Source organism: Delphinapterus leucas, chromosome 4, assembly GCF_059928025.1.
Source record: "Delphinapterus leucas isolate spDelLeu-1000000601 "Yukka" chromosome 4, BTC_Dleu_Yukka2, whole genome shotgun sequence".
Lineage (NCBI taxonomy): Eukaryota > Metazoa > Chordata > Mammalia > Artiodactyla > Monodontidae > Delphinapterus > Delphinapterus leucas.
This window is the reverse complement of record NC_143132.1, coordinates 139,428,308-139,446,535: the sequence shown is the minus strand read 5'-3', so window position 1 is coordinate 139,446,535 and position 18,228 is coordinate 139,428,308. Positions and strand designations below refer to the sequence as shown.

The following is an 18,228-nucleotide window of genomic DNA, read 5'->3' as shown; positions in this document are numbered from 1 at the left end:
CTCTCAAGGTGCTCCTAGTGTTGTGCGGAGACAATTGCATCAAAAGTGAGATGCGAGGCTGGAAGTACTCTATGCAAGTGAATGCACAGTAGAAATTACTGACTTGATGGGAAGCGGGTGAGTCAGGGAACATTTTTCCAAATTGACATTTGAGCTGCAGAAGAATCCACCTGGGGAGCAAGGAAGGGTTCTAAGCAGAGAGACCAGCATGAGCAAACGTGTAACAAGCTAAGGTAATTTCAAAAGAATGGACGGGGCCCTTGTGAACAGTACAAATGAGAGGCAGCAGGAGATGAGACCAGTGGCAGGGACTGGATCACGGAAGGTCTCACATGGTATTTAAGGGAATTTTGACTTTATTCTGTCAAAGAAGTAACAATCTAAAAAAACAGAAGTTCTTAATCTAAGGTCCTTATATGAGATTTAGGAGTCTTGTTAACACTCTGAAATTCTATGCAAATAAAATGTTACGTTATCTTTTCTGTACAGCGTGTCCATTCTTTAGAAGAGATCCTAAAAGGAGCCCATGACTGACCCATGCCCCTGCGCTGAGGATGCACTCAGAGAGTACTAGATGGGTTACCCACATAGGTAATAAAAGCCATCTATGATTCTGACTGGGGAAAGAAGTAAAAATGGAGAAGATAGCTACGTGTCGAGTGCCCATAACTTCATGAATTTGGAGAAACAAACTAAATGCTAGCTGATGGTAATGAAAAGGAGGGATAACCGCTATACCTCAATAAAAAAGAAGGGCTGAGGGTAGCACAGCTACCTAGTCTGAGCCTCAAAAGGAGATATTTTAGTAATTCGTGCTATAACTATAAATGCCATTCCACCCTTTTCCTTTGCCTATAATGCTTTGTCTATACAAGAGGTACAATTCTCTTGTGCAAATACATTCATTATTTCTCAACAAATATCTACTGAGCACATATTGTATGTCTGCCCTCTGCTAGGTGCTTAGTTTCAGCATTGAACAAAGACAAAATTCTCTGTCCTCAAAGAGCTTATATTTGGAGGACAGGGGTTAGAAGGGACACAGACATTGATAACAAATATGATAAACTGGGAAATTTCATATACCTTAGAAAACAGTAAGAGTTACAGGAAAGAATATTAGACGAAGCAGGATCAAAGTACTGGAGGAGATTAAATTTTAAACAGAGTGGTGATGGCAGGCCTTATTGAAAAGTTGACATTTGAGCAAAGAGTTAATGGAGCTACACACATGTATAATTTGAGGTATCTGCATGGCTGGCTCACTCTCAGTTTCTCCATTTCTAGTAGTAGCTCTGGAAGGGCTCTCTGGAAGTTCTCTCTTTGGAAGTCTGATATTAAACAACAGAAGGGAGTCTACCATTTCAAATACCATAATCATTTTTGTTTTAGACACAGCAAAAACTAAGTAAAATATTTCTTGACTGATTTGTTATTTTTTGAGTTTAAAGCACGGATGAAGACACAGAGATGAATAAGATGCTCTCTGTTCCCCTAAGGAGCTCACCATCTAATGAGCCACAATGACATGTAGAAAAAAGCAGCAGGAACTAGAGAGGGGTAAATTCACTCAGAGGAAGAAGGCAACTTTGCTCTGGATCTCAGGTTTGCTACCACGAGCTCCACCACACATTCAGGTAAACGACTGAAGTAACACAGTATGCTGCCATCCACAGATAAGAACTCTAGGGACCAAAACTCACCTGTCTAGTGCCTGTCGTGCCAACTGCTTCAGTTTGTTTTGCAGAGTTTTATCAGCGGTTTCATAAGACTTAAGAGAAAGAGAGACAGATGTTCCAAAGCATAATTATTAATTTGCCTGATCCATGATATTTCTAAGCAAAAATAAAAAATTACAATGCACATTACACTTCTTAAAATTATGAGAGAATAAACCAAGACACTTTATTTTTGTCCTTAAAGGTATCATTTAAATTGTGTTGAAAACTCGTCACCACTCAACCTAACACCACTTAATTCGGACAGGGAGTAAGTGGAACACAACCCTATAATCACAGTGCCACAGAAGGCCTGGCAGCAGGAACCCCAGAAGAGCAGGGCTACTGTACTAAGTGAAATAAGTCAGCAGGAGAAAGACAACCACCTTATGCCTTCATTCATATGTGGAGTCTAAAAGACAAAACAAATAAAACAAAATAAAATAAACTTATAGGTACAGAGAACAGATTAGTGGTTTCCAGAGGGGAAGGGGGTTGGGGGACGGGTGAAATGGGTGAAGGGGGTCAACTGTATGGGGATGGAAGGTAACCAGACTTGCGGTGGTGACCACTTTGCTGTGCGTACAGGTGTCGAATTATAATGCTATACTGTGCACTGAAACTTACATAATTAAAAAACCCCAGCACTTACCCGTAGTCTCAGGTGCCTACAGAAATGAGGCTAGATAGTTCCTCTGAATAAAAGACCTTGGACAAAGAGCCGGCCCTCTGAGCAGTGCTGAGAACATCACTCTCTACCACATCACATCCCCTGTGAATGCGCTACTCTTACGCACTAGATGCCCCGGAGAGCTAACAGGCCCACCGGGCTCCTCGGGAAGCAGTAAAAACCGCTCGACATAGAGACTCTACACTGCAAATTAATAAAGCTCTCCCAAACCACTAACTTATTTCTTAGTGTATGAAATTGAAAAAAAGGGGGACGTTTTATTTTTTTTGTGATGAACCAAAGTCGTTTTTTCCCTTTTTTTTTTTTTAAATTGAAGTATGTACAATGTTGTGTTAGTTTCAGGTATACAGAAAGGTGATTCAGTTATACATATATATCTATTCTTTTTCAGATTCCTTCCCATTATAGGATATTACAAGATATTGGGTATAGTTCCCTGTGCTATACAGTACATCTTTGTTGTTTATCTATTTTAAATACAGTAGTGTGTATCTATTAATCCCAAACTCCTAATTTATCCCTCCCCCAGGAAGTTTATTTTAAATTCACAGATTGTGATGGTGAATTCTTCCTATAATAAGTTAATTTTAGTTATAGGGGTATAAAAAGGTCAAAAATGGTACCTATAATTTAAAAAACAATTGCCAAGGGACTCAACCTCAATACTGTCAAATTTTTAACAAGATGTTAAAGTCCATTATTAATTTTCTATTCTTCACTATCTTTTAATGAGGAATAACTTAGTTACATGTATAATAACAGGATAATTTTTTCTTTCTTTAAGGAATTGTTAAGTAAAACTCACTAGTAAGGGGAGAAATTTCTTAGCATAATTCCACCAAACTTAACTTGTAGCTATTATACATACGGTTTTCAGACAGAGATCTACAGCTTCTGTATACAGTTCTATAGCATCTTCAACATTCCCTTTTTCATCTTCATCAAAAGCTTGTGTAACGAGGAAATGGGCACGCTCTAAGTCCAACTGATGTTTTGATTTCAAAGGATCCGCACTCTTTGACTGAACTAGGATAGGAAAAAAAGCCACACAGAAGAACTAGCATAGGAAGAAAGCCACATACCTATATATGTATCCCGGGAACAACATACCATTTTAATTCATTCTTTACCAAAACTCTATAATCCTTCATTTAAAAAGCTTAGCAAGGTAAAAAAAAAATCCTTAAAAAAATTTCCCCTGAATTTCTTTCTGTCCCTACCAGCACTTTCTTCATTTAAAAAATAAAACATAGGAGTTCTCCACATAAAAAACAAAACTGAAACTTGGAAAAGACTAAATCGAAAGAAACTCAATTATGTTTTAAGGTAATTTAAATTTTTATTCAGTATAGACAATAATTATGTAATATACTAGGCCTTGATGATAAAATGCATGCTGTTTCCTATTCATCTGGGTCCAGAATAAGCTATATTTTTACTGCTCTTTGAAATAAGTGCTTCTGTTTGTTTTTAATATAAAGATACGTATCCATAAGAGACCTGCATCTAGAATATATAAAGATCTCTTACAACTCAACAATAAAAGGACAAACCCAATTTAAAATGGGTGTGATGATGATGTCATCAACTTGTGTCAACTTGACTGGATCACAGGTTACCCAGCTATTTGGCTAAACAAGATTTCTGGGTAGCCTGTGAGGATGTTTCCGAATGAAAGTAGCATTTGCATTGACACTGAAAGCAGACTGCCCTCCCCAGTGTGGGTGGGCATCATCTAATCCACTGTGGGCATGAACAGAACAAAAGGCAGAGGGGGAGAATCTGCCCTCACTGCAGAACTGCTTGAGCTGACACACTGGTCTTCTCCTGACCTTGGACTGGAACTCACACCATCAGGTCCCCTGCTTCTCAGGCCTTTGGACTTGGACTGAACCACACCACTGGCTTTCTTGAGTCTCTAGCTTGCAGAGGGCAAATAGTGGGACTTCTTAGTCTCCATAATTGCATGAGCCAATTCCTCATAATAAGTCTCTTTATGTACATCCTACTGGTTCTATTTCTCTGGAGAACCCTGACTTATACCATGGGCAAAGGATCCGTATAGCCATTTCTCCAAAGCAGATATTCAATGGCCAAATGGCACATGAAAAGATGCTCAACATCATTTGACATCAGGGAAGTGCATATCAAAACCACAATAAGATGCCATTTTATACCCACCAGGATGGCTAAAATAAAAAAAAGACAGAAAATAACAAGTGTTGATAAGGATGTGAAGGAAATGGAACATTGCTGGTGGAATTGTAAAGTGGTATAGCCACTGTGGAAAACAGTTTAGCAGTTCCTCAAAAAGTCAGACATAAAGCTACCATATGACATAGCAGTTCTACTTGTGGGCATATATCCAAGAGAACTGAAAACATATGTCCACACAAAAACTTAGACACAAGTGGTCATGACAGCATTACTAATAATAGACAAAAGGTGGAACCAAGCCAATACCCACCAACTGATGAATGGATAAATAAAATGTGGTATACTAATACAATGGTGTATTAACCATAAAAAGAAATGAAGCACTGATACATGCTACAAAATGGATAAACCCTGAAAACATTATGCTAAATAAAAGAAGCCAGACACAAAAGACCGCATACTGATGACTCCATTTACATGAAATGTCTAGAATAGGCAAATCCATGGAGACAGAAAATAGATTAGTGGTTGCTAGGGCCTAGGGTGTGGAATGGGGAGTGACTACTAATGGCTAAGAGGTTTCTTTAAGGGTGACAAAAATGTTCTGAAGTTAGATAGTGGTGATGGTTGCACGACTCTGGGAATACACTAAAAACCACTGAACTGTACACTGTAAAAAGTTGAATGTTATGGTATGTGAATTACATCTCAATAAAACGTTTTTTAAAAAAAAGTTTTAAATTTTGTTTGTCTCAAAATTGTGTCTGATCTTTTAAAAACTGTAACCCTCGGTAACACCTCTCTAAAGTATTTATTAATCCCATTTATTAAATGAATGTTAAAATATTTAGCTCAACGCTTCTTCAGCCTTGGCACTACTGACATTTTCGGCTGGATAATTCTTTGCTGTGGACGGTGCTATGCATTATAGGATTTTCCCTGCTGCACTGTCCCTGCCATCTACCCAACCAGATGCTGGTAGTATACTGCATCCCTACCCCGGCATAAACACCAAACATCTCTCCAGACATTGCCAAATGTCTCCTGCGGGGCAAAACCGATTCTAATTGAGAATAACTATTGAGCCTAAGGTTTCACAGCTACAATGGAAGGGTAGGGACTCAGCTTAGATCCTTGAATTCCAAGTCTTGAGTTTCTTATACTACACTGGTGAATTTCAAACTGGGTTACCTTTCCCCAACCCTAAAGTCAAGCCATCTCTCAAAGTCTCTTGACTGTCAGAAGACTTTATCTGTTTTAAAAATTGGGATTCTGAACAAGATTTTTATTTGATAAAGGACTCTCCTGTTTGAAATAATCATTAAGTAAACCATTTAATTCTCTACAGATTACATGCCATTTATTGAGCAAAATAGGTCAAAAAACCGGCAAAACATTTAATGTATATTATGCTTTAAAAATCCTTTTTGAACTTTACTTCTGTTTCACTGCCAAGTTTTCATTCTTCAAGAGACTAGGGCTGTCTCATTCTGTGCCTGAGTATCATATAAACATCACGTTTATAAATTTAAAAACTTCATCTACTTAGCTGGGAAAATGAAGTGCCTCTGAATTCCATGGTATTTTGAATACATGAATCAGTATAACTTTGTATTAAATGAGGCCCTGACACACAGGCTGTCCACTTTTCAATGCATGCAATTTCTGGGCACTGTCTTAAAGGAAAGTGCCATGTCTGTAAGGGGACTGTCATAATAAGAAATCCAACAATCAAATCTACTTTATCCTAACTATGAGCTTGTAACTGCTCTTATCTATTCAGAATGAGTGGTAGAAAGTAGCACAAAGTCCATCAGAGAATGCTGAATAAGACTCCTCTAAGCTTGTGGCTTTATTACACAGCCACAGAAAAAAAGGGGTTAAAAAGAGTCCTCAGTGACATGAATGCATTCCTAAAACAAAATGTCAATAGATGATCATTTTCTTTCCTACCACGTGAACACCAGATTTCGCCAGGAACCACTTACCTCTAACAGAGCTGCGATCATTAAGCCTGTGAACTTGTTTCACAGCGTTTGCAAAAATAACTACAGGTTGTTCCAGGTCTCTGCTTACATGTCCCTTTTCCAGGATATGGTTTAAAACAAGAGTTTAGCTAAGGTCTTGAGGTTGAGGATATCGATATAGTAAAGACTGTGAACCCACTGTTGAAGTCTTCAGACACTGAAGAGGAGGAGTCATTTAATTTTAATAGCAGGAGAGGGCACGTGACAGATGTTTAAAAGCAGATTTTAACAGGGTCCTAATACTGACTCTGCCAATGATACACTGTTTGAATGTAGATAGTTCATCTCTATCCTCTGGGAAATTAGGATATCAGACTATATCACCTCTAAGGTCCCTCTTCACAGATTTATCACATATTTCCACATTATGATTTTCAAAGATGTGATTACCAAAAAAGAAATGAGCAGCAACCAAGTGAGGATCAAGAATCAAAGATGAAAATGAAAAGGAAAGAGAAACACAGGGGAAAAGTAAGATGTGATGCGACAAAAGAAAAAAAAAATACAGTGACATGGTTAGTAGTCCTTTACCAACCTGCTGAATGTAAAGCCTGCACTCTTTCCAGATACTCATTTATTTTTTCTTGAATATGTTCTAGGCTTGATCCTGCCATCTCAGCATAAATTAAAGCTTGTGCAGCTTCCTAAAAATAAAAAAAAGAATTCAAAGGAATCTAACAGATCAATTACAATCTGAATTTTCTTTACCACTTTCTATTGGTTTCTATGAATGACAAAACAAGAAAGTCTTTGATACCAGTAATTTTTTTTGTAAAGTAAATGAGATATATTCCTTTACTACTTTTTTTCAGTTCTCAATGCTCTCTTTCTCCTACTGTTGAAAATTTATGAAGTCAAATAGAAGGGGTTGATTATAAGTATTTTCTTAGAATAACTGTGATTTATATGTTCTCTGTTTTCCTTTTTCTTTTTGCAATAGGTCAGACTTGAAATTATGTACTGTGAAAAGGTGAATTGAGTCTCGAAAGCATTAGAACAGGTAGTACCCGATACAATTAAATTAAATATCAATAAAAGATTATAAGAAATTATAAAGGTTAAATATCTCACAGTGGAAAGAAAATCTTTTTCTCCACAGAAAATATTGTCAAAGGGGGACACATTTTAAGGCAGATTTCAGTTGTATGAAATAAACTTATTTTAATTAAGAAAACCTGGATTTGTCTTCCAGTTATTCCATGACTTCCTCAGCCAGTTAGGCTGTGCTGGCGAGGAAAAGCCTCCATTCTCGCCATCACCATTCCAGGAGGGTGACCAATGCTACCACACACAAGAACCACAGAGAGACTTTCCCAAGTACCACGACCTTCACTGCAGTAATCTAAGCGTGTGCACTTCAAGGAACCTCACGCCTTGTTATCTGGATCCAAAGAAGCCATCTACTGAGCATCACTTTTTTTTTTTTTTTTTTGCGGTACGTGGGCCTCTCACTGCTGTGGCCTCTCCCGCCGCGGACCACAGGCTCCGGATGCGCAGGCTCAGCGGCCATGGCTTGCGGGCCCAGCCGCTCCGCGGCATGTGGGATCTTCCCGGAATGGGGCACGAACCCGTGTCCCCTGCATTGGCAGGCGGACTCTCAACCACTGCGCCACCAGGGAAGCCCTGAGCATCACTTTTTGAATCCAGTTATTGGAGCAGGACTTGTTTCCCTGAACCTACAAAATCAGTAAGAAGAGTACAGGTTTGATCCAAATGGAAATTGGGGGTAGAAAACATATGTTTTCCTCAGTTTCTGCAATTCAGATATTTCAGGGGAGGAAAATATAATTGTACATGTAAATATTAAAACTAATTTTTTAAATTGTTGGTATCAACTTTATTTTGCTCATTTTGCTTACACTTGAAAGTGATCAACAATTAAGGAATCCCTAGTAGAACAGCATGAAGGCAGAAAACACTAAATATCTGATACAGTTTACATAAATAGCTCCTAGAAACACAACCACTTTTCTGATTCTCTCAAGGAAAAGAAATTCTTCATAACAACATGCATGTAATCCTACAGCAAAACAAGAGGCACTGTACAGTACTTCCTTTCGCTTTAAAAAAGCTATTTTATATGGCACTATTTTCACCTATGAACATTTGTCAGTTATTTCACAAAACTAATAAAACACAGTTTTACTTTTAAAGAAATACCATCGTCATGAAATTGTCAAAAAAAAAATGTCCAAAAAGAATGATTCTGAAACACACCCAAAGTCTCTAAATATAGATTATAAAATGAAGGCAATCAAATATTAATCTGAGAAAAGCAAACCACACATTACTGACAGCATATAGGTTTATGGAAAAAAATTACGACTACTGTATTATGAAATTCTTTCTAAAAGAAAAGATGACAATGTCAAGAGGATACAGCTATCTGCACGGGGAGCCGGAGGGGTGTGTTTGCAAATGCTCAGGATTGGGGAGCAGGCGGTGGTGGACTGTGAGCTCCTACTCTGATTTAATATTTCTGGCCCCAGTAATTTACCCAAAAGCAATACCAAAGAAACGTGTAAAGCATTAGCTATAAGGGTATTATGATGCTGAAGATCCATAATGAACATAAAATGGCCAGAAGAGTTTGTAAATAAACTATGGCACACCCACATAATGGAATACTATACATCTATCATTAACAAGTTTATACTATGAAACTTTAAAAAAATTCAAAAATTTTTAAAAGTTCAAATGCAAAGAACAGATTTTAAAAAGTATAAACAGTCTGATCCAAGTTTGTTTTTTTAAAAAAGGTGTGCACACACACATGCGTAGAAAACCAAAGATACGTAGATGTCAAATACCAGGATACGCGATGTTTTATTTTTGATTGACTTTCTGCGTTCTTCCGTGAGCACTGTTTCCGTGTACATCCGTGACGGTGAGAAGCTGCGAGCTGAAAGTCCAGCTCCGCCGCCGCCCTCAGGAGCGGTCAGCTGGGGACTCGCCGGCCAGGACCGACCCCAAAGCGGCGACCAAGCCCGCCGCTGGCCGGACCCTGGGGCGGGGGCAGGCCTGACCCCTCAGCCCGGCCACCGCCGCGAGAGGGACAGCGGAACAGGGGACCGCCACGCCGAGCGCGCCCGTCCCCTCGGCACCTGGACCCGCCCCCGGCCCACCTTGTAGTAAAACACGGCCTCCGAGTAGCGGCCCTCGTGGTCGCGCTGCACCGCCAGCCGCGCGAACTGCACCGCGTCCCGCTCCAGCGCCGCCGAGTCCATGGCTGCCACGCGCCGAGGACCCCCGCCGACCGCCGCGCGCCCGAGCGTCGGGCGAGGACCCTGGCCGCACGGAAGGAGCGGCGGAGCTCACTTCCGGCGGCTGAGAGACTACCGCGACCGACCCTTCGGCAAAACTCCGACTCCTTGCCCGCTGGCAGCCTTGCTCCGCGGCCGCCGCATTCGCCGTCCCGCCCACCGGCCACACTGCGCAGGCGCAGCCGGGCCGGCGCAGGTGTTTTGGTAGCCTGAGTTGCCGGGCTCGCCGGAGGGTGCGGGAAGGCGCGGGCGGTGGGCAGGGCCCGGCCTGCGCGGTGCCGTGTGCACGTGACTGCCGGGGCGCCCGGGATTGGGCAAGCAAAAGAGGTGCCACGTCTGAGCGGCTGCCGGCTTCGCACTCCGCCTGTCCGGGCAGTGACTGTGGAGCCTGTTGCCGGCCAGGCTGGGAGGAGGGGCGCATGCGCCTCCCGGAACATTTTTCCCCTGAGTGTAAAGAGAAGGTGAGCAGTGCTTCTTCCCAACATCATCTGAGATGACTTTTTTTTTTAATTAGGGGAGTGAAGTAAGGATATACGATTCTTAGATACTTTTTAATGATATTTATATCCACAAGCTGAGTCTTAATTAACCCTGTATACATGCCCCAGTGTATGGTATTGGTTGAATTGCCAACAAACAAGGTAATGCATTTTCCCGTGTACTTCTCCTTAGGTTAACTTAATGCTGTTGTAATTAAATACTCAATTAGGTGATTATTTGATTAGTGTCTCTCTCCCCTAAAACTCCGAATTCAGAAATAATAAAAATAAACTAGTGAGAGGCTCTACAATACGGATAAAACTCAAAATTCACGCTAAGTCAAAGAAGCAAGACACAAGAATACAGACTGAGCGACTTTGTTTACAAGGAACACTAGCAAAGAGGAATCTAATCAATAACGTAAGAAGTTGTTAGGGAGCCATCGACTAAAACTGCCTGCCTTGGCGGGGAACCGTAACACCTTTGCTTCAGTCTCCCACCTCGGGATGCTTCAAAAGAACACAAAACCAGTGAAGGGCCCACAACCAACCCCAGGGAAAATCCAGGAAGGGCCAAGAAACGGAGGAGACACCAGTCCATAAGATGCCTTGCCAATCTCCCCAGAAATCCTTGTGCTGGAAACCATCTTGACTGAAGGATGCACCAGGAAGGGCCCTGAGTTGGACCAAATGAAGGCAAAAGCAAGATGATTGGCCAGAGACAACCGCAACCCAGAAAGCTAACTGCACCACCATAAAGCCTGAGACTGCGAGCCATGAGGCAGAGCAGTTCTCCTGGATTCCCCTACCCTGCTTCTGTCCGCCTGAGGGACCCTTTCCAATAAAGTCTTTCGCTTTGTCAGTGCTGTGTCTCCTCGGGCAATTCATTTCCGAGTGTTGGACAAGAGCCCACTCTCTCGCCCTCAAAGAGATCCCATCCAGTGACAAAATCACATCAATGGTTGGGAAGGGATAAGGGAACCTTTGGAGGTGATGGAAATGTTTTGTATCTTGTTGGTGGGTGATGTCAAAATGTACATCCATTTGTTAAAACCTATTACACTGTACATTTAAAATATGTGCTGCTACCCTATTTACAATAGCCAAGACGTGGAAACAACCTAAATGTCCATCGATAGATGAATGGTTAAAGAAGAGGTGGTACATATATACAACGGAATAATACTCAGCCATAAAAAAGAATGAAGTAATGCCATTTGCAGCAACATGGATGGATCTAGAGATTATCATATTAAGTGAAGTCAGAAAGAGAAAGACATATACCATATATCACTTATATGTGAAATCTAAAACACAACACAAATGAAGATATGCACGAAACAGAAACAGACTCACAGACATAGAGAACAAACTTGTGGTTGCCAAGGGTGAGGGTGGTGGGGGAGGGAAGGATTGGGAGTTTGGGATTAGTAGATGCAAACTATTATATATAGGATGGGTAAACAACAAGATCCTACTGTATATACAAACCATATGGAAAAGAATATGAAAAAGAATATATGTATATATAACTGAATCACTTTGCTGTACAGCAAAAAAAGATAAATGCATGCTTCTAATTTTTCTTAATTACACCTCAATAAAATTGTTTTAGTCAGTTGGCCTGCATTTAAGTGGGACTCATTTCTTAATTAATTTAACCGTTTCTTCATATTTTGTGAAGTTAATAGTAATAACTATCTCATTGGACTGTTGTAAAGAGCATAGGTGGAGAATTTGACTCTGCCTGGCACAAAGATGGTTCCCATCATTAGCTACAACAGTTTTATAACTGAAGCAGGGATGGTTTCTGTCTTCACCAGTTTTACCCCAGAATTAAGCCCAAGCTTTGGCCCAGAGCAGGTGTTGGATAAATGTTTCAAAATGTTGAGTGAGTGAACTCCCCAACTAAATATACTCAATGTGCCCTCCCCCATCTTTATTCTGAAGAATGAAATAGAAATTCCTTAACACAGAGTGGAAGGTCCTTCAGAACAGGAGCTCAGGGTGTGTTCCCAAGGTATCTGCAGCCACTGTCTGGCAGGAACTGATCCCCAAGTTACAGCAGATGAATGCAGTTTTACCCGCTCATAAGAGGACTTCTGTGTCTAATGTTCCCCTCTCATCTCAGCTTATAGAATTCCTAGCCCACCTTGAAGGGGGCTTTTCTAACTCTCCCAGGCAGTTGTGACCCCTCCTGTTACCTGCTCATTTATTCCTTTATTCCTTGTTCACTTATTCATTGAACACTGGATGCCTGCTTGGTGCCAGGCACAGAGTGACACATTGAAGATACAAAGACAAATGAGAGAGAGTGAGATAAAGCTGGGTAAAAGCAAGTCGAAGCTTCAAAGTATCTGCAGTCTTTAACAACATTGAGACTTCCAATCCATGAACATGGTAAACCTCTCCACGTATTCAGGCCTTCTCTCATTGCTCTCGGCAATGTTCTGTAGGGCACAGGTCTTATACATCCATCTTTTGACAGATTTATCTCCAAGCATTTCATATTTCTGATGCTATTTTAAATGGCGTTGTTTATCTAGTTTCAATTTCCAATTGTTTTTGCTAGTATATAGGAATAGAGTTGATATTTATATATTGACATTATATTCTGCAATCATGGATTATCCAGAAAACCCTGGAGTTAGGTGGTGGAGCCTCATGACAGCTGCCTCTGGGGAATGTATGCCAGTATGTCCAGTAGCACTGCCACATGCTCTGCCAGGTCTGTGATACTTACCAGGGCAGAATTTGCCCAACGTTAAGCACTCAGGGGTGCTTGGTCAAAATGCCTTCATCCTGAAGTATGGGGGCCCCCACCCTCCAGAGAGCTGGGAGAGACCTAGAGAGAGGGGTGAGTTCAAGAAGACTGGCCACACCTCTGTTCAGGAAGCCCATGCTGTTGTTGTTGAATCTGTGGCTCCCTTCTTACACACGACTTCACAGGAGGAAGCAGCAAAGCATCCTTGTGAAATCCAGCCTTGCAGAGGCTAATGGAAATAGCACCATCTGAGCCACTGTAAGTAGAAAACAGAGTTGTGGTAGTAGTAATAGTAATAGTAGCAATAGTGTAATGATAATAGTAGTAGTAGTAGTATTACTCTTTTTTAAAGCTGCTAACCCAGTAATGGTAATTTATTACTTCAGTCAACAAATAGTAATTCTGTTGACCAGACAGTGGGGATCAAAACAAAATGACCAAAACAGCTCACCCTGTAGTGAGTAAGACATGCATAAGCCAACAGTTCAAACAGCCTTTAATAATTGCTGAGAGAGGGTAAGTCAGGGGCTGGGAGGGCCAGAGGAGCAGCAACCAAATCAGCCCAGTGGACGCTCACACCACGTCCCAGAGGAAGGGATGCTTGAATTTGTCAACCGAAAACTTAATGCAGCAAGCTGTGAATAAGAAGAGTTTATCTGGGGTCTTGTTTAGTGTAGCCACCTTCATGAATGTCTTAGCTGGATCCTCTAGATAACTTGCTACAGCTTCTATATCAGCACTTGCTGCTTCACTTTGCACTTTCATGTTATGGAGATGGCTTGTTGCCTTAAACCTCATGAACAAACCTCTGCTAAGCTTCAACCTTTTCTTCTGCAGCTTCTTCACCTCTCTCAGCCTTCATAGAAACGAAGAGTTGGGGCCTTGCTCTGGATTAGGCTTTGTCTTAAGGGAATGTCGCGGCTGGTCTGATCTTCTATCCAGACCACTCAGACTCTCTCCATATCAGCAATAAGGCTCTTTCACCTTCTCATCATTGGTGTGGTCACTGGAGCAGCACTTTTAAGTTCCTTCAAGAACTCCTTTGCTTTCACCAATTTGGCTAACTGTTTGGCGCAGGAGGCTTAGTTTTCAGCCTATTTGGGCTTTTGACATGCCTTCCTCGCTAAGCTTAATCATGTCTAGCTTTGGATTTAAAATGAAGATGTGTGACTCTTCCTTTTACTTGAACACTTAGAGGCCATGGCAGGGCTATTAATTGGCTGAATTTCAGTATTGTGTCTCAGGGAATAAGGAGGCCCTGGGAGAGGGAGAGAGAGCAGTCAGAGCACACACAACATTTATGGATTAAGTTTGCCATCTGATATGGCACGGTGTGTGATGCCCCAAAACAATAACAATAGTAACATCAAAGATCACTGATCACAGGGCTTCCCTGGTGGTGCAGTGATTGAGAGTCTGCCTGCCAATGCAGGGGACACGGGTTCAAGCCCTGGTCTGGGAAGATCCCACATGCCGGGGAGCAACTAGGCCCGTGAGCCACAACTACTGAGCCTGCGCGTCTGGAGCCTGTGCTCCGCAACAAGAGAGGCCGCGATAGTGAGGGGCCCACGCACTGCGATGAAGAGTGGCCCCCACTCGCCGCAACTAGAGAAAGCCCTTGCACAGAAACGAAGACCCAGCACAGCCACAAATAAATAAATAAATAAATAAGATCACAGATCACTGTAACAAATATAATAATGAAAAATTTGCAATATTGTGAGAACTACCAAAACGTGACACAGAGACACCAAGTGAGCAAATGCTGCTGGAAAAATAGACTTGCTCGACTCAGGGTTGCCACAAACTTTCTATTAGTAAAAAACACACTATCTGTAATGAGGTCTGCCTATATTGGAAAAATGAAATAATATTCTTTCCCACAAACAGCACCCTGTGACCTCCCACATGGGAAGAGCAAAACCTCATTGGATCCTGGTTTCTTGTTAGAGTTGCTCACGAGTATGATCAGGGACCAGTTTTTCAAATCATTAACAGATTGGGGACACTGGAACTAGAAACAGACAACAGAGTATTCTGAGGGAAGATTGTACAAAATGAGTTTTATTTTCCAACAGATATGATTATTTTGGCCCATTTGAAATATTAGGTTTGACTATATGAAATTGCCATTTTTGTAGGTCAAAAACAGTTGAACATCTGCTGCAATCTTCAATTTCCTATGGTTCAACCTGATATACATATATATCTCCTAATTATTTTTATATCCCAAAATGTATATATATCCTATTTACTTCTATATATTCCAACTATATATCTTAAATTATGTATATATATTTCAATTATATACATGTATCTTAATTTTATACATGTCTTAACTATATATAAATAATATATTAATTGAACATATATGTAATTTACATATTATATATAGTAGGTTATATTATATATAGCTTAAGTATATATAATATGTAAATTACATATGTTCAATTAATCAAATATATACCTAAAATTAGAATATATATATATAAATATATATACACACACACTATTAGAAGATATACAAAATTAGAATGTGTATATATATATCATATATACACATGTATACAGATACCCTAATTCTGTCTCTCTATTCTAATTTTTAAATATATCCTAACTATATATACATATCTTCATTTTATTTATACACACTGTAAAGTTATTAGTATATATTTAAGATACAAATTTCATAACGCTAATTTTACATATCTCCTAATTTTATATAATCCTAATATTATACGCATCCTAATTACATACACACACACTCATATGGTCCTGAATTTGAAGTCTGGCTAGCAATAAAAATTGAGAAAGTGCTTGTTTGGACACAGGATTACATTGCCATCTCACCAAACAAACAAACAGACAAGCATATCAAGAACTGAAAATCAAACAAAAAGGGTTTGTAGGACAGTTCATCCCGTTTACTGCAAAGCATTACCAGCCACAATAAATCTGTGAATTTCTGAGAGCACACTGTCACCATGTGTTTCCATGTGACACTGCAGCTGTACGGCATAGTGGCAGGTTACCACACAGATGTTTATGGTCACTGATTTATTCTTTCAATGAATGGTTATTTAAAACATCTGCCATGATCCCTAAAGAGCACAGTGATTCCCAGTCCCAAGCTTCCCTGGGGCTCTATGGAGTTTATAGCTCCATCCCTGAGGCAAGAAATAGGGACAATGGAAGCAGGCTGGTGGTAGACAGCTGAGTTGAAGAGAGATGCCCTGCTAACTGGGGCAGCCACTGCTCAGCTCTAGAAAGTTCAAGGGAATGTGGGCCCAGAATTTTTTTTTTTTAATCAAGAGAAGCCAGAAATTCAAATTTTAGTGCGAAAATCTCTGATTTTTAAATGAACACAAATTCCAGTGTTTTTCTAAACACTATGAACCAACAGTGCAGATCTGCAGGCTACCTTGGACCCACATCTTGCCATTTTGATCCTCTGGCTTGTACTTTATTTCTCTTCATAATTTTAGAGGGATCTCAGGGAGGATGTGGGTAACTGCTGACAGCTGTGGATGCAGTGATGTGTGGAAATGGGAACAGCCCTCCTCTCACAGGCTTTTGGTCTCCCAGGGGACACAGACCTCAATAAAAAAAATCCAGTAGTGAATGAATAGTTACAGATGGAGGGGGTGCTCCTAAGGTAGTTAACTCCATCCTGTAAAAGCTTATGAAAAAGAAATTGACCTTAACTAGGCGGTCAGCAAAGACGTCCCTCCAGATGGAGGAACCTGCTTGTACAGTGGCCCTGTGACAAGACTGAACAAGACTGGGGAGAAGGCTGGTGTGGCTGGTGCAGAGAGCGTGAGAGGGTCAAGGTGCACAAAGAGGCCAGGGAGGTCGGGGGGCAGGCGCTGACCATGCAGGGCCTTGTTGGCCAAGCTAAGCGTTTGGATTCTGTCTTAACCCTCAGTACACCATAAGGACCAATTTTAGTTTCTGAGTTGCTTTCTGGAGGAATTTTAATTATTTGTAGGAATTGATATTTCAATGACTTTTATTCTTCATTAAAGTTGTTCCAAGGAACCAAGAAAAAATTTCCTATCTACTATCTATCTACCTATTTATCTATCTATTCATCCATCTATCTCAAATCTATCATTCTATTTAGCAGTTATCATATGGGTCTATTGGATCTTTTTAGAGATCACAGCTACCTTTTAGTATCTAAGCAACCTTTGGGGATCTTTTTCTGTGTGTTATAATATTTTGCTATTTTATCATTCTATAAATTACTTCATTATTAATAATTCCAATCTATGCTTAAGAAATACTAAGATAACAGGAAAACAGAAGAAGGATGGAATGCATAAATCAATGAAGTAATAATGAAATAAATCCTCACTATTACATCACCCTTCAGTTTTCTCATTGCATTGCCAAAGTACTGCATCATCTCTCAAAAAGGTATAAAAGAAGTCTGGAGAAACCATCTTTGTAAGGCAGTTTTAGTTTTTTTTTTAATCAAACTTTTACTTTGAGATAATTTTAAATTAATATGCTGTTGTAAGAAATAATACAGAAAAATCCCATGTACCCTTTACCCATTTTCTCCCAATGGTAACATCTTGCAAATCTATTGTACAATATCTGAACAGGAAATTGGCATTGTAACAATACAGCAGTCAACGCTTTCAGTTTTCATGGAACAAAGTTGAGAAATCAGAATTTTAAATTTCCACCAGAATAGCAAAGATGAGAAAATTGACAGAGAAAGTTGTGTCACAATTTTTGTTATGATTTTCTAGTTTGCAAACCTGAGCACACTGCTTAACATCTCTAAGCCTCAATTTCCTCATCTAAATGGGGACAAATGAGCTGACATGGATGGGGGATGTTAATACCTACCTCGCTAAGTTTCTGGAAGATTGAATGAGATGAAGCCTTTAGCACAGCGCCTGGCGAATATGAGATATTTGACCAAGCTCTGTCCTGCTCCACTTGACTATACTCATTATTCTTCTGGCTATTTCAGGAAATGATCTGTCAGCTCAGGGACAGATCATTTGGTCCTGGAACAGTATTGCCTCTGAGCTGCTTGGAGTCCCATTTCCTGGAGACTGATCCCTATGGGGAAACAGAAGCAACAACAGCATCATCTGAAGAGCTCCATTGTT

The 18,228-nt window shown here is 40.4% G+C and overlaps 1 protein-coding gene across 4 annotated transcripts in view; it reads right to left on the bottom strand.

Moving 5' to 3' along the window:
- The window catches only part of CAPN7 (calpain 7), a 37,493-nt gene extending 27,456 nt beyond the window's left edge, over nucleotides 1–10,037 (bottom strand). For 2 of the 4 annotated variants that reach the window (XR_016393143.1, XM_089911162.1), the window contains exons 1-4: nucleotides 9,719–10,037; nucleotides 7,129–7,237; nucleotides 3,278–3,435; nucleotides 1,704–1,771 (exon numbers count right to left, since the gene is read on the bottom strand). Coding sequence is in view for 3 of the 4 variants with exons in the window: in XM_089911162.1 (XP_089767288.1) it covers nucleotides 1,704–1,771; nucleotides 3,278–3,435; nucleotides 7,129–7,237; nucleotides 9,719–9,820 (437 nt within the window). In the remaining variant the exon portion in view is untranslated. Of the gene's footprint in view, nucleotides 1–1,703; nucleotides 1,772–3,277; nucleotides 3,436–7,128; nucleotides 7,238–9,403; nucleotides 9,696–9,718 lie in introns of those variants that run through there. The other 2 variants (XM_022561775.3, XM_089911161.1) reach the window with 2 other exon arrangements.
- Nucleotides 10,038–18,228: the final 8,191 nt, after the last annotated feature.